A 13746-nucleotide genomic window follows, 5' to 3' on the forward strand; every position below is an offset into this window, starting at 1 on the left:
CCTTTTGTGTCCTTGTCATAATCATATGATACAATATTTAGTCAATGACAAATAGATTAGACAAAGACACATAAGAACTAATTGGCAGTCTTCTCTCTCATTCATTATATCGCAAATTTTGGACCATGGCGTTCTCTATGTATAATTTCTATGCAATTCACTTCCGGAGACTTTTTTTTCGGATTAAGTAATAAATTATAAATCTTTTTTAATCCAATGTTCGTCGTTTGTTCTTCATTGTTTGATTATTAAAATTATTTGTTCGATCGTTGTTTATTTATTATTTATTTTATCTAAAAACTTTAATAAGAAGAAAGTCTGTTAATTTGTTTTATGAAAACGTACAATATGATTTTTTCATGAAAACTTTAAACATTTTTTTTTTTTTTTGTAATAAATAAATAAAATTCGTTATATATATTTTAAATTTTGTTTTATTTTTAAAATTTCCTATCCTATTTTTCTTTCAGAACAAAATTATGAATTAATTAATATTTTATTAAAGGTCAGTATTTAGTTTATTACATTAATAATAAGCCAAGTGGCTGTGTGGATATAACACTTGCCTTCTATACAAAGTCACTGTGGTTCGAATCCAGGTGAGGATAAATTTTTACTTTTAAATTAAATGAATTTTTCCTGATGTTAAAAATTTTCCACTCTTTTTATAGTTTAAAATATCTATATAACCCGAAAATGAGTTTTACTTTTTGTTATAATTTAAGAAAGTCGAAAATATCAATATAATTATTTATTAATACGAATAACAGAGCCCTGATGGTATAATGGTTAGCGTATCTGACTTCGAATAAATAGTCCCTTGGTTCGAAACTAGGTGAGGACATATATTAAAAAAAAGTTCATTAAATCTTTTAAGCAAAATCTGATTTTTATTTTCATTTTTTTTCAAATTTCCACCACAGCATGTTTGCCTAGTAAATGATGAAAAAATTAGTTTTTTTTCGTTCAAAAACTTCAATTTTTTTCACATTTCTACTAGGAGAACATCAAGGACGGACGGAATAAGTAGTACCTGATAGCAAGGTAATTGTTGTCACCTCGTAAGTCAGAAAGTTAGTGGTCTGCACACCCGTGTTTGGTGAGTGTGACCTCTAGTGGGCAGACCAATAACTTTCTGCCAAAATAAAATTTTAGACTTTCGGGGTGAAAACACTTACTAACCTTTCTCCTTATCAGGAACTACTAATTCCCACTTATGTTCTCCTAGTACAAATGTTGAAAAAATTGAAAATTTTTTCGAAATTATATTATTTTTTGAATATAAAAAAAATTAAACTGACCAATTATTTATATTAGCTGACCAATTATCAGCGAATGCTTCCCGATCGCGCATAGGTGGAGTTTTTTCAATCTTTAATAAAAAATTTTCTGATGCTGACCAATTAATGAGACCAACTGACCTTTTATGACCAATTTCTGACCTTTCAGATGGTATAATTGGTCAATCGAAATTCCGCACATGAGGTGCTAAGATCGCGGAGCTTTCTGCTTGCTTTTTTTTTTTGTTGTATATGCTAAAACTAATATTCTTGTTAAATTTTATAATATTTTGTAATAGGAGAACATGTTATTTCCCAAAAAAATTAAAATTAATTATGTTAGTCCCACTTTCCTACTTAAGTCATAAATCACTCTTCTGTCAGAGAAGAGAGGGTGGGAATTAAAATAACATAAAATATACATATCCCCCTCTCTTACATATTTGTCGCTTTTGGTTCTCATGAAAATTATCGAAAAAAAAGACTTTATTTCGGCATATTAAAATTAATTGGGACAATGCTAGATACGAACCGAGGTACTCTGTAATCGGAAGCGACTGGGCTAGCCACCACTCTACCTTTGGCATATTATAATCATGGGAATTAAAATAACATAAAATATACCACGCTCTCTTACTTATGCGCAGTAAAAGAGGATCGAACAAATAATTTTAATAATCAAACAATGAAGAACAAACGATGAACAATGGATTAAAAAAATTTATATTTAACTAACCCGAAAAAAAATTTTGTGGGGGGTCAAATTACGTTAGCCATGTGATACTTAATTACAATAAGAAATTGATTACAAAAATATAGGTTAGGAAAAATTTGTGTTTTGGTATCATTGTCAACAGGGCTAATATATTTTTTAATTTGTTTAGGTATTCGTTATTTGAAAAAATAAAATTTATTAATTAGATTCATATTTGATCCTGTGTCGTCTGTTTAAGGCCTAGGTACTTAAAATTTTGTTAGTCACATTCTCAAAATTATTGGTCAGGGAATTGACATATGACCTACATAATTTTGTTAAAAAAAATTCTGATAACAGAGAATAGTTTCGATCTAGGGACCTCTGGGGTATGAGCCCAGCACGCTTCAAGTGCGTCACTTTGATATGATACTAACATGTACTAATTCTGTTATAAATACAGTAGTATTTACAGGACCCAAAAAGTCATATGAATCTAATCACAGAAATTAAGTACAAATATTGAAAATTTTCTTCTTTTTTTATATAGCTTTACAGAATTCTTTAGATATATTAATTGCAACAGTTTTTTAAGGGGAAATATAAATTTTTTATTTTATTATATAAATATATGTTTTGTTATATAAACGAAAAATAATCTAGCGTGTATTCTGAAATTCAATTTTGGATCTATATTAATTTGAAAAAGTTTAATTGTGTTAGCTAGTCATCACAGAAATTGAAGAATTTAAAAGCTTCGTGATCGACATAAACTTTGGCCATTATTATAATGAATGCATGACGATAAAAATAAATAAATTCCTAGTAGCATAAATGAGGAAACTTTCATAAATAGAGAAACAAAATTAGTGAATTTTACGGTTTAAGGTAGTCGCTTAATAAGGGTAATATAATAAATATTACCCTTAATGTGTAACATCTAACTTACGAAATTTTTATGATTTATGAAGAAATCCTTGCGTCAAGAATGGGACACTTACAGAATACAGAAGTGCTAAAGATGTTACACATCAATAAATGGCGATATTGAAGTATTTCTTTGTAGCACACAATAGAATGATTTTCATCTTCATACACTCATTACAATTTTCAATTCGAATTTCACAACTTCTATATAAGCACCTCTCCTAAATTTTATGTTCACGATAAATAAATCATTGTTTCTTGGAAATGCTTTTTGAAAATTTAAGTTTTTCACATTATGTTAAACTATTTAGAGACACTCTATTTAGATTCAGATATATTTTCTTATAATTTTTCACAAACTTAAAATATATAATTTTTTTTGTAGTTTTCTCCCAAATATGATGGGTAATACCAAAACTTGATTGAAATCAAGCAAGTCCAGTGTCCTCCACTCCTGATCCCTTCAGTCTTCTTACACAAATTCTGTACAATTACTACAAAATAAAACAGAAATTGAATGATTAACTACGAATTTAATTAAAAGTACAAAGTAAGCGGTATCATATAAGCATTTCACATCGTTTTGACTTAAAAAATGATGAAAAGATTTTAACATTTTCAGTTCATCAAAGAAATTGAACTTTCAACTTTTTAATTCAATTAGAGTCTTTCTACTGTGTTTATATCAAGAAGACTAGAAAAGAGGAGAGTTAACTCTGAGTTTTGAGTGGGTTCATACCTTCCGGTCCTTGTAAGTTCGCGTATCTGAATTTGGCGACGCTGATCATAGTATATATTTAATATCTACAGACTTAAATCAATGTTATTTAAAACACCAGTGCTTGCAGGTGATGCAAATGGCGATGATTCATCACCTTTCATGACGCATTAATCTCCTTAGAGTACTGGTAGTCTATAACGGAACGATTTTCTCTCCAGTAAAAGCACTGAGCAGTGTATATCGGAACGCAGCTGAAATTTGACACTAGAAGCTAGCGTCAAGCGTCATAATAAAAATGCACCTTAAGAAAGCGGTGCATCCCTAGCGTTCGAAAAATCCTGAAAGTATATGAGAAAGGAATCTTAACTCTTTATATTAATGCATTATCGCGAACAATTGTTTAGAATATAGTTCAGAAATAGTAGATCCTCGAGTCACACTCTCTGGAGTATCTGCGTCAAATTTAGCTGCTCCAAGCTAACGAAAGACAAATTTTTATCATGGTTTGGACGATTCGCACCATTCCTCCCACCAATGAATTATATATACTAAAAATATTAAGTAGCTAATACAAAAAATTAGTGAAATATTGGTGCCTAAACTAGCTATGCGATAAATAATTATTCAAATGCTAAAGCCACTTTCACACATGCGAGATATTTACGTATACAAAATTTGAAATACAATGATTTAAAAACTTACCAGATATTTACAAAATGTTCATATTTATTAGCATATAAATATTAATATGTACATGATAATTTATAATATACGCCGCGAACAATCACATAATTATTATCTCTGCAAAGCATATTGTTTTTTTTTTTTTTTTTGTTCAGCTCACACAATATAGGGTAGTAAAATATGTAGCTCAGGCAAATTTTTTAAAAATTAAACAAACAAAATCATACACGAACATTCGCACCACCAATTTTATATAAAAATAGAGTTCGCTGTGTTAATTTTACATGATTTAATATTATCTATGCATATGTAGAAAATGTTCAACCTGTGACCAAAATTATTCGAATAAAAAAGGGAAAAAGGCGATCACAAAAACAAACGAACAAAGAAAATTTTCAGCAAAAAATTTAATGAAAACAAAATCTATGATGCGTTAAAAAATATAAAGCACACGGAAAAAAAAACAAAGTTCCATTTTTTTGTAGTTTTGGTAGTTACAGTGGCTAAAAATATGGGTCGTATAGAATTAACAATTTCGTCATATTAATCTTCTATTCGGGACTAGACATTTAATTTAAAAATTCTGCTAGAACGATAAGAGTGGCGTTAAAAGGGTAGTAGTATCCTAACCAAAAAAAAAATAATAATAATAAATTTAAAATTAATGTTTACTTATATTTAAAAAAGATAATGAAAATATGCATACATACCAAAACTAAATAATGTAACACTTATTCCCATATTCCTTGTTTAATGGCAGCCCGAAAAATTACACCGATATAATAACAGACCGTGGAACACAGAAAGGGTGCTATTTTAAATGATTAGAACATACTTGAAATTTCATGAGTGGTTTTCTTTAAAAGTCTACCAAATTTCTCTACTACTTTAATCATTTGGTTAAAAAATGGGGTTATCTGGAAAGTTTTTCGGGAGTTTTGAAAGTGATTAGAATTTCCACTTTGCTTCCTCGTATCTTTGGCGCTTGCGCCCCTATATTGGAAAATCCGAAGAACTACCTACCTTTCATTCACAAAAAAACTATGCCATACTACCCAGCTACACATTTTAATGATTAGCTTAGTATTGGCCCACGTAATAGTCCTAACATATTCAATTTTCGGAAAGTTTAGGAAGCACTACCCTTTAAACGTCTCCTTATCTTCAAATCTTATAATTATTAAAATAATCAATAGACAGTACAAGTTTATACTTGAGCCAAAAGTTTTCGTACATTTTTTTTGCTTCTTTTACTGCTTATGCCGCTTACCACAGAAGCAAAATCCAATTCCCGTATGCGAGTGATGTCTTTAAAAGAGAATCGTCAGAAAATGACCACGGCATGATTCAATGAAACCTAATCTTGTAAATATTAGGAAGCATTTTATACGTTTGTCTCGGTACAATAAAATTATTTTATTTTAACAATTCAAAACCTTGGAACATAAATCTTTTCGATTATATTTCCACTTCTGTTGCTGCGAAGTATTATCCAGAATTTGCTCAAGATTTTATAACGTTTGGCTTATAAGATCTTGAAAACTTCCCAACGATTATATTCTAATTACCCCTTCCTCAGAATACATTTAAAAAAAATTTTATTGTTGAGAGACAAATGTATCTATATGTTGACCAAACCTAGCCCCAAGAATTTTAACTGTACAATAAATTCCCAAATCAATCATTTTTAGCGGTAAAAGAGAGCATGCAATGCAAAATTTTGCTCAGATGAAAACTTCTTACATTAATCTGGACTCGTAAAATAAACGGTATTTTGTAACAAAGTGAAGTTCACCGAATTCATTTCAAATATCTCATTCTCATTTCAAATATCCTCCAAGAATTTCGTGTATCTCTTGATCTTGAACTGTTTTTTACACCTGCAAGGTGTCCGGACGTCTTGCCTTCGGGTGACAGGTTGTTCTCTAGGAGGGCACAGAGGACCCCTTGATCTAACGCCTTGGTGCTAAGGACCTACTTGAGGTATAAGATGTAAACACATATGTCAAGTTAAAAAATAAGACATGTAAGATGTATGGACTTATATCCGATCTAAACTAATGTAAGAAACTTTCGTTCAAAATTTATCATTGCAGAGTCTCCAATACATAAAATGAATGATTTCAAATCTTTTTTCCAAAAAAATGAGTGCAACGTAAATAATGCCAGCGTGCTACCGCTAAAAAAACACATTTTCAAAAAAGGAAATTAATGAAAAATTAATCAATTGAATAAATTCTAACTATGTATATATAATATAATATATTTTTGATTTTTTTTTTTAAATTTTAATTAAGAGAAAACTACAATACAAGAAATAGAAGTATTTTAATGCAAGATAATACAAGCTATGTGTACATGCAAAAAAATAAACATTAAGAACTTTTATTTTATTTTTTTAAAACTTATTTTCAAAAATTTTGGTAAATGGAATGAACTATTACATTATTTTATGATTTTTTTTTTTTTTGAGAGTTTTTGGGCTATATATTTATACACATATACAGTGTGTCCTCGGATAAAGGTAACTGTAAATTTATAGTATAGTTACCTCTATCCGGGGGCACACTGTATAACATATATATCTATATACATTATATATGTAGATTAAAAATTTTGAAAAATTACTTAGAAAAACAAATGACCAAATTTGATTTTTAATGCACAATTAATATTAATAACAAAAAAAATAAAGGTAAAATAAAAATAAAAGATGACAATGAGAAAAAAATAGTATACAATAATAATAATTAAGAAAAAAAAAACATTACAAAAGAAATAATAAGCATAAGATATATTAGCTGGTTCTTTTTTAATACATAAATTGTGCAGCCGAATTTTTAATTATCATAATTATTGTTAAATTAAACATACACTATCTGCTTGTTCCGGACAAATTTTTTTAAATATGGTTACTATGTACGGTAGTCTGTAACAAAAATTATTAAAAAAATATATTTATTATTATTAATAGAAGTAATTAGGGTCAAAAAATTAATTCATTAATGTAGTAATTAAAAATCCCTTTTTTTTGCACGAGTTTAATTTTGATTTCCCGTTTTTATCGCTATTCTGTCGATAAAGTGGATGATTTTGTACTTCGATGAAATTATAATTATAATGACGATATCGTAAAATAATTTTAGTACAACATTACTCTGTCCACTTTGAAAATAAAATATTCAAAATCACAAAATATGCAGCCATGCGTTTCATCTTTAACAAATTCGTGATATTTTCCAAAAAAAATTGACCGATCGTGACGTTAAACAACTCGTAACACGAATATTTTTTTCAATCAACTTCAAAATAAAATATTCTATATAGTATGACTTTTGAAAATCAATATAAAAAAAACTTACTTTGCAGCTAAACCACCACCTGGGGGCAATCCAAGTTGAACATCTTCTTTTTCAAGTTTTTCTATGACATGATGGAATTCAACTTTGTCACCTTGTTCAACAATTTCTGAAATACAAAAAAAAAATACCATGTTAATTATTTCTCTTAATTAAAATTACCCTTGTACCGTTTGCTTCCGAATTAAATATGGTTTTTGAACTGTCGTCAATTTATTTTCTTATCTATTTGATATCAAATCACTTTCTCGACATTTTTTTCTTCTGAAAATAGGATTATGAGGAACATATTCTGGAAAAATTCTTTGACTAAACAACTAAACTATCCTGGAATAATTGTTTCCAATGTTTTTTTTTTTTTCTAGATAAAAGAAGGGGTAAATGTTTATTTGTTTTAGCCGCATGTTCTTAATCATACAACAACAGTTCAAACAGAAATAATTTCATTTATTTGAATTAATTTACAATATTTTTTTTTTAATATTAACAAACACAAACATAAATATTTATATATTTTTAATAAAAATATATTTGTCTTTCTCTAAATACAATACTTTCATGGTTAGTATACAAAGGAAAGGAAATGTCCATAGTGTTAGATATGTTAATGATTGTGTATTCGGACAAAATGAGCGCTAAGAGATCCAGATTAGTTTTCTAAGTGATCCAGATACCCATACATTTTTATCTAAGATCCGCGAACATATCTGGAGATCGGTCAATAAACTAATCGAACGTTCATTTCGACCAAACACAACTAATATCATTTTTGGCAAATTCACTTATACCATCAATTTTTAAACAACCTGTACATATCTATCACCGTGGACAAAAGAGAAGCAGGCAATCATATTTAAATTAAATTTTTGTAATATGAAAAACCACAACCGTAGCTGATAAGAACCAATGTAACAAATAAATTAGACCGTAAATTAGCAATCTAGTATGTATGATACAACATCTATGGTCACGTAAAATGCTATCAATATCCATTTTACAGCAGTAGAAAGAACCTGCAGTAAGCAAAGGAAATTTGTTTGCCCTACTGGATGCAAACTGATCTAATTAACGAATGAATATAATTAGTCGGATTAATTAGATAATTAGATGGATTTTGTTTATTCAACTAACACGATATATAAAGATATAGATTATATCTTTGTTAATATTAATAATTATCGAAACAGTTTGGTTAAATGAGCGAGAAGTCGTATAAATATTGCACGGCTCCCAATTGTAATATTAATAAGGCCTTTGATAAATAGAAAACAATTACCCTGCGCGGGTCATACTACTAAGAGCTACTCACGAAATACTTATGTTATAGCCCACGTAGATAATTTTCTTTCTATTCGTCGTTTTTTTTTTTACCCTGATTTCTAAATTAATACTGATATAGGATAATTCTTGGTAGAATTAGACAAGGTATGCTCGATAGAGGACGAGTTTTAGTTCAGTTCGCGCACATATCCAGTCGACGCCATCTTAGCTTGTTCCCGCTTCCTGATTCAAATGTTGTAAAAAACGTGAATACGTTTGCGTGAACAATCCTTGTGTGAAGAATAGTTTCTTACAATGAATGATTAATGATTAATAAACTTTTTCCGCCTCAGATTTTTTCAATTTTTTATGAGACGACTTGACATTGCAAATATGTAAACAAAAAATTGACCAACTTGACAGCTCGAACAATTTTCTCATATATAATTATGTGAGATTTTCTTTCGCTACGGTCTCGCTTTTTATTAACTAATGGTAGGCCGGAAAAATGATAAAACTTAACACTTACAATCGTGCTCGCTTCGTTGCTAGTAGAATAAAATGGTACAAATTTTCAATAACTTAGAAGCTATGACCGTATTAACAATTAATGGCCGTAATAAAAAATGCCCCCCCCCCAATTTTGAGCGATGGGCAAGCTGAAAATTTGGATTCAGCGGGTCAAAATACACGTCATGTTCGGTAGAACCTGTAAATTCATTCAAAACCTACTCAGTGCCTACACTATGAACAAATAAACAATATGACGGTGACTGGGTACAGTGCGAGAGAGTGAGAGAATGTCCCCATCCTACTTCTACCTGCATAAGAGCATACCTTGTCTAGTTCTACCATGGGATAATTGACAGATTAGTAATTTAAATGACTAAGCGAAACAATATGCTTCTTTTTACAACATTCCATAAAACTTGAAATATTTTTAAATTTTATTTTTATATCTTAGGCAGACAATTTGGTACGTTTCTCGTGAATTTAATGACTAATTTTGAATTAGGTAAAGGGTATTTTTCGGCTCTGAATAAATTTCATTTGTACTAAAGTACTCAATAACTAAATCAAAATTAGTATATGCCTTAAAATAATAAATACGTTTAAACTATTTCACTAAAAAAAATTTGCTAGGACTAGAAAAACATTGTAAATTTTTAAAAAGTAAGAGAAGAACGTTTTTTTAAGAGAAAAAATGTTTGAATTTATAACCAAAGAAATCACCTTTTACTCGTCGTTCCAAACATTGTTCTAGATGTTGCTCTCGTTGTATTGCTTCAACACAAGGACTTGGTGCTCCATCAAATACAACCAGAACAATACTCATATTATCTCGACTTCCCTGCAAAATTAAAAATAGTATTTTCAAATTTATATCAAACATATTATTCTGAGAAAATGTTTAAAGCAGAGTAAATCTACCGGATTTTGATTATCAATTCGGAAAATTTTGAGAGGTTCCGGAACTATCGTGAATTGTTTGTTCGAAAAAATTATTGGAATAATGCCCATGTCTGGGTAAATCTTAGTGAAACTCATTTATTTTGACCATATGACTTGAAAATAAAATAGTGTTTTCCGGACATCCTGTACAATAAGAAAAAATTAATAAGCTTAATAAGCCTTCCCAAAAACAAAATTTTCTTAAAATCAAACATTTTAGCGTTAACCTTTCGTGTGGAATAGCCCTTATATACAATTTGTCCGTACCTTATACAAACATGTATCAATCACTTGAGATGCGATCGCCTCTAGGTCATCGGTGACTTGTAAACGACTATGAATATATTGACATAGATCATAATTGCTCATAACATCCCAAACACCATCACATGCTAATACCAAAAATTCATCAGCATTATCCTCCCGATCCCTAACAAATATTTCTGGTTCAGGTGATACTAATTGTTCACATTGTCCTACACCTATCACTTTTTTGTAATCATAATCACCAAGGGCTCGTGATACCTATGCGCAAAAAAATAAATTCATTAAAAATTTGATTTGAAGTCATTTTAGGTCGTATGAAACTTACGGCAAGACTTCCATTCACACGTTGTATTAAAACTGATCCACCAGCTTTTTGTATACGCTCACGCTCTTGTGGGAGTCCAGGCTTATGATCTCGTGTACTAAATACAGTTCGGCCTTCACGTGATATGACAGCACGTGAATCACCACAGTTTGCTATAAATATTTGTTTAGGTGATATAAAAGCGCATACTGCTGTTGATCCAGATTTATCTTCACCACTTGATATTTCAGGAAGTGAACGCATTGTGTCATCCAACCTGTACAAATATTTATCGATTCAATTTGAATTCAAACGATGGAATACATTTAAAATTGAGGCAGTTATATAATTCAGAATTAAGGCTCTTTTATTTTAGCAGATACCCTAGCAAGAAATTTATGGCTTTTTCCATCGCTTTTGGCTTCGTTTGCTAATAATAGAAACTTTCATAAACCTAAATGACTTTGCATGTCGCTGTAAGGAAAGTTTAAAATAAATAAGGTCATGATTCTGGACAATTCCAAAGTCTGTGGAAATTAGAAGGGAGAGATTAAATTACAGCTTGTTTAAAATTTACTTTAAATCTTGAAAAGGGGAATTTAAGCAGATTACGGTCTGATTAATTAAAAGATCAAACTATTTTTTATGAGTGGAAACTCGTGGAAAATTAACTCGAAATCTGAAAATACTTCTTCGAGGATAAAATCTGTATTTTTTTTATTGTAAATGAACTAAGCTTGACCAAATGCCTTTTATGCTTCCAAGTGTCAGATGTCTAACTCTACGAAATTTAACTACAAATAGCATACAAAAACCCTGGTGGAAAAAATAATCGAAGAAAGAATAAGTCTTAAAAAGTCTTAGAAACTCTGAATTTCTCAACGTTTTTGGACTGTCTAATTCAGACTTGTCTGGATAACTCTGAATTAGACAATCACAAAACCTTGAGAAATTCAGAGTTTCGAAGACTTTCAGAGTTTTTAAGACTTATTCTTTCTCCAAAAATTTTTTCCAACAGGGAAGTAGTTTTTCGACTTTTATATAAAACGAAACGAGATATCGTAATATACAGGGTGGACCATTATAATTTATTATGGATAATAGCTCGTTGTTATTTATCAAAAAATGACTTAAACAAGGGTTGTAGAGTTTGATGGAGGGCATCATGTTCTGGCATCAGATTGGACCTGGTTCTCCAGGTTGCTACCTAAAGTTGTCAAGAGCAGTGGAGGACATTTGCTTGTGCCCATGACTTTGGCCTACAATTATCGATAAACTTTAAGCGTATTTTCTTTCAATTAAATGCAATAACATAATTTTAAGTCGCATTTCCTCCGAACTTCCTAGTTTAAAGTGTTATTCTATCTCTTGCCTTTTAGGATTTAACTTCAAAATTAAAGTAACGAGGAGAACTAAATCAATTTTGGTGTCCTCCATCAAACTTCACAACTTTTGCTAAAAATTTACTTTTAATCGACAAGTTTTCAAGGTACTAGGCCTATTAAATCCATATAGTAAAATAAAATATTAAAAACCTAAGAAAACCACTATGAATTCCTTTCGTAACATCCTCTCTAAATTCTTCAGTTTGCATTATACATTCTAATAAGTGTTCCGCACAATGTGCTGATACTTTTGCACCCGCATGCCCATCGAAAACCGCAAAATATGACCAATCATTCAACGAACTTCCTTCCATTCCATCACCAAGGCCTGTTACCGCTCTATGTGCATCTTCCATTTCCACTCGCCATCCTTGCATGCTAGCAACGCCATACCTATTCATAAAAACGTCCAGTTTTACAAATCTATATTTTGAAAACTTACGATGATCTCAATTTTCATACCTAAGACCGTTGCCAGCTCCATGTTCTGTATATTTATCGGTTTTAGGTTTCTCAAGAAATGCTCCCATCGCTCGATCGTGATATTACGCGTTAAGATTTGTTTTTAAAATAAAAAAAAACGTATTTATCTGCCTAAATGCAGCATGGTTACCACTTCTACCAAATTTTCATTCTATCATTCAACAAAAAACAAACAAAAATATTTTTATATCTCATTAATTAGAACTAAGTGTCAATCAAAAATTTTTAACACACGTATTTAATTTATGTAAACAAATTGGTAAAAAAAACACTTGATATTGAAACTACAGGCGAAAATGGATAAGAATTGTATAAGAAAAAAAACACATTATCAAGTTCTATTTTAAATTGGGAAACGAGAGAAAAATTGTTACAATCTGTAATTAAAAAACTACATAATCAACACACACAAAATTAATTTAGCAAACGTTAGTAATTAGTAATAAAAAAAACAGAATTAATACATTCACAGTAACATTTTAGTTTGAATCAAGTATTATTAAATGTAATAATTATTTACATCGTAATCGTATTATTATTTTGAAAATTATTACACACAGTATGATGATAACAAAATATATATGTATAGTCAAGTATAGCACACACAGATATACCAGAAATGGCGGTGCAAATTATTACTTGACATGCGCTGTAGTTGGTGTTCTATAATTTTATAAAAGGCTTGACGCTGACGTAAGATTACACCAACCAGAAGACAGGATACTTTAAAATAACCATGCTATGGTTACCAATTAAAATAAATGAAGAAAATTTTAAATTTGAGCGCGTTTTTTTATCATATTAAAAAATTACACAGGTCTATGACTATAAAAAATTGCATAGGATTTTTTTTACATTTTCTTATAGATTTTGACCTCCTAAAAAACGGGAAAAATATTAAAAACATTCTATCACATAGATATTAGTAAC

General features: G+C 29.8%; 1 protein-coding gene across 3 annotated transcripts; it reads right to left on the reverse strand.

The window, feature by feature from the left end:
* Nucleotides 1–3280: 3280 nt before the first annotated feature.
* LOC123292109 (protein phosphatase 1B) lies at nt 3281–13381 on the reverse strand. 3 transcript variants are annotated; one of them, XM_044872662.1, is made up of 9 exons: nt 13337–13381; nt 12796–12967; nt 12484–12726; nt 10970–11225; nt 10645–10902; nt 10159–10276; nt 7669–7774; nt 7181–7235; nt 3281–3395 (listed from the first exon to the last, which is right to left on the reverse strand). In XM_044872662.1, exons 2-9 carry the CDS (start codon nt 12861–12863, stop codon nt 3393–3395), a joined length of 1107 nt encoding a protein of 368 aa, XP_044728597.1. In that variant the 5' UTR covers nt 12864–12967; nt 13337–13381; the 3' UTR covers nt 3281–3392. The 3 variants fall into 3 exon arrangements, with proteins under 3 accessions (XP_044728597.1, XP_044728595.1, XP_044728596.1); XM_044872660.1 differs by lacking the exon at nt 3281–3395 and having other exon boundaries at nt 7086–7235; XM_044872661.1 differs by lacking the exons at nt 3281–3395; nt 13337–13381 and having other exon boundaries at nt 7086–7235; nt 12796–13026.
* Nucleotides 13382–13746: the final 365 nt, after the last annotated feature.

Source organism: Chrysoperla carnea, chromosome 2, assembly GCF_905475395.1.
Source record: "Chrysoperla carnea chromosome 2, inChrCarn1.1, whole genome shotgun sequence".
NCBI lineage: Eukaryota > Metazoa > Arthropoda > Insecta > Neuroptera > Chrysopidae > Chrysoperla > Chrysoperla carnea.

What these genes read in the sequence shown, in the direction of transcription:
- LOC123292109 (XM_044872660.1), bottom strand. Translation starts at nt 12,863, where the DNA reads ATGGGAGCATTTCTTGAGAAACCTAAAACCGATAAATATACAGAACAT. An exon ending in TTGATACATGTTTGTATAAG is followed by an intron (nt 10,277 to 10,644) that starts GTACGGACAAAT and finishes TTAATTTTGCAG; the next exon opens with GGAAGTCGAGATAATATGAG. An exon ending in GGTGGTGGTTTAGCTGCAAA is followed by an intron (nt 7,236 to 7,668) that starts GTAAGTTTTTTT and finishes TTTTTGTTACAG; the next exon opens with ACTACCGTACATAGTAACCA.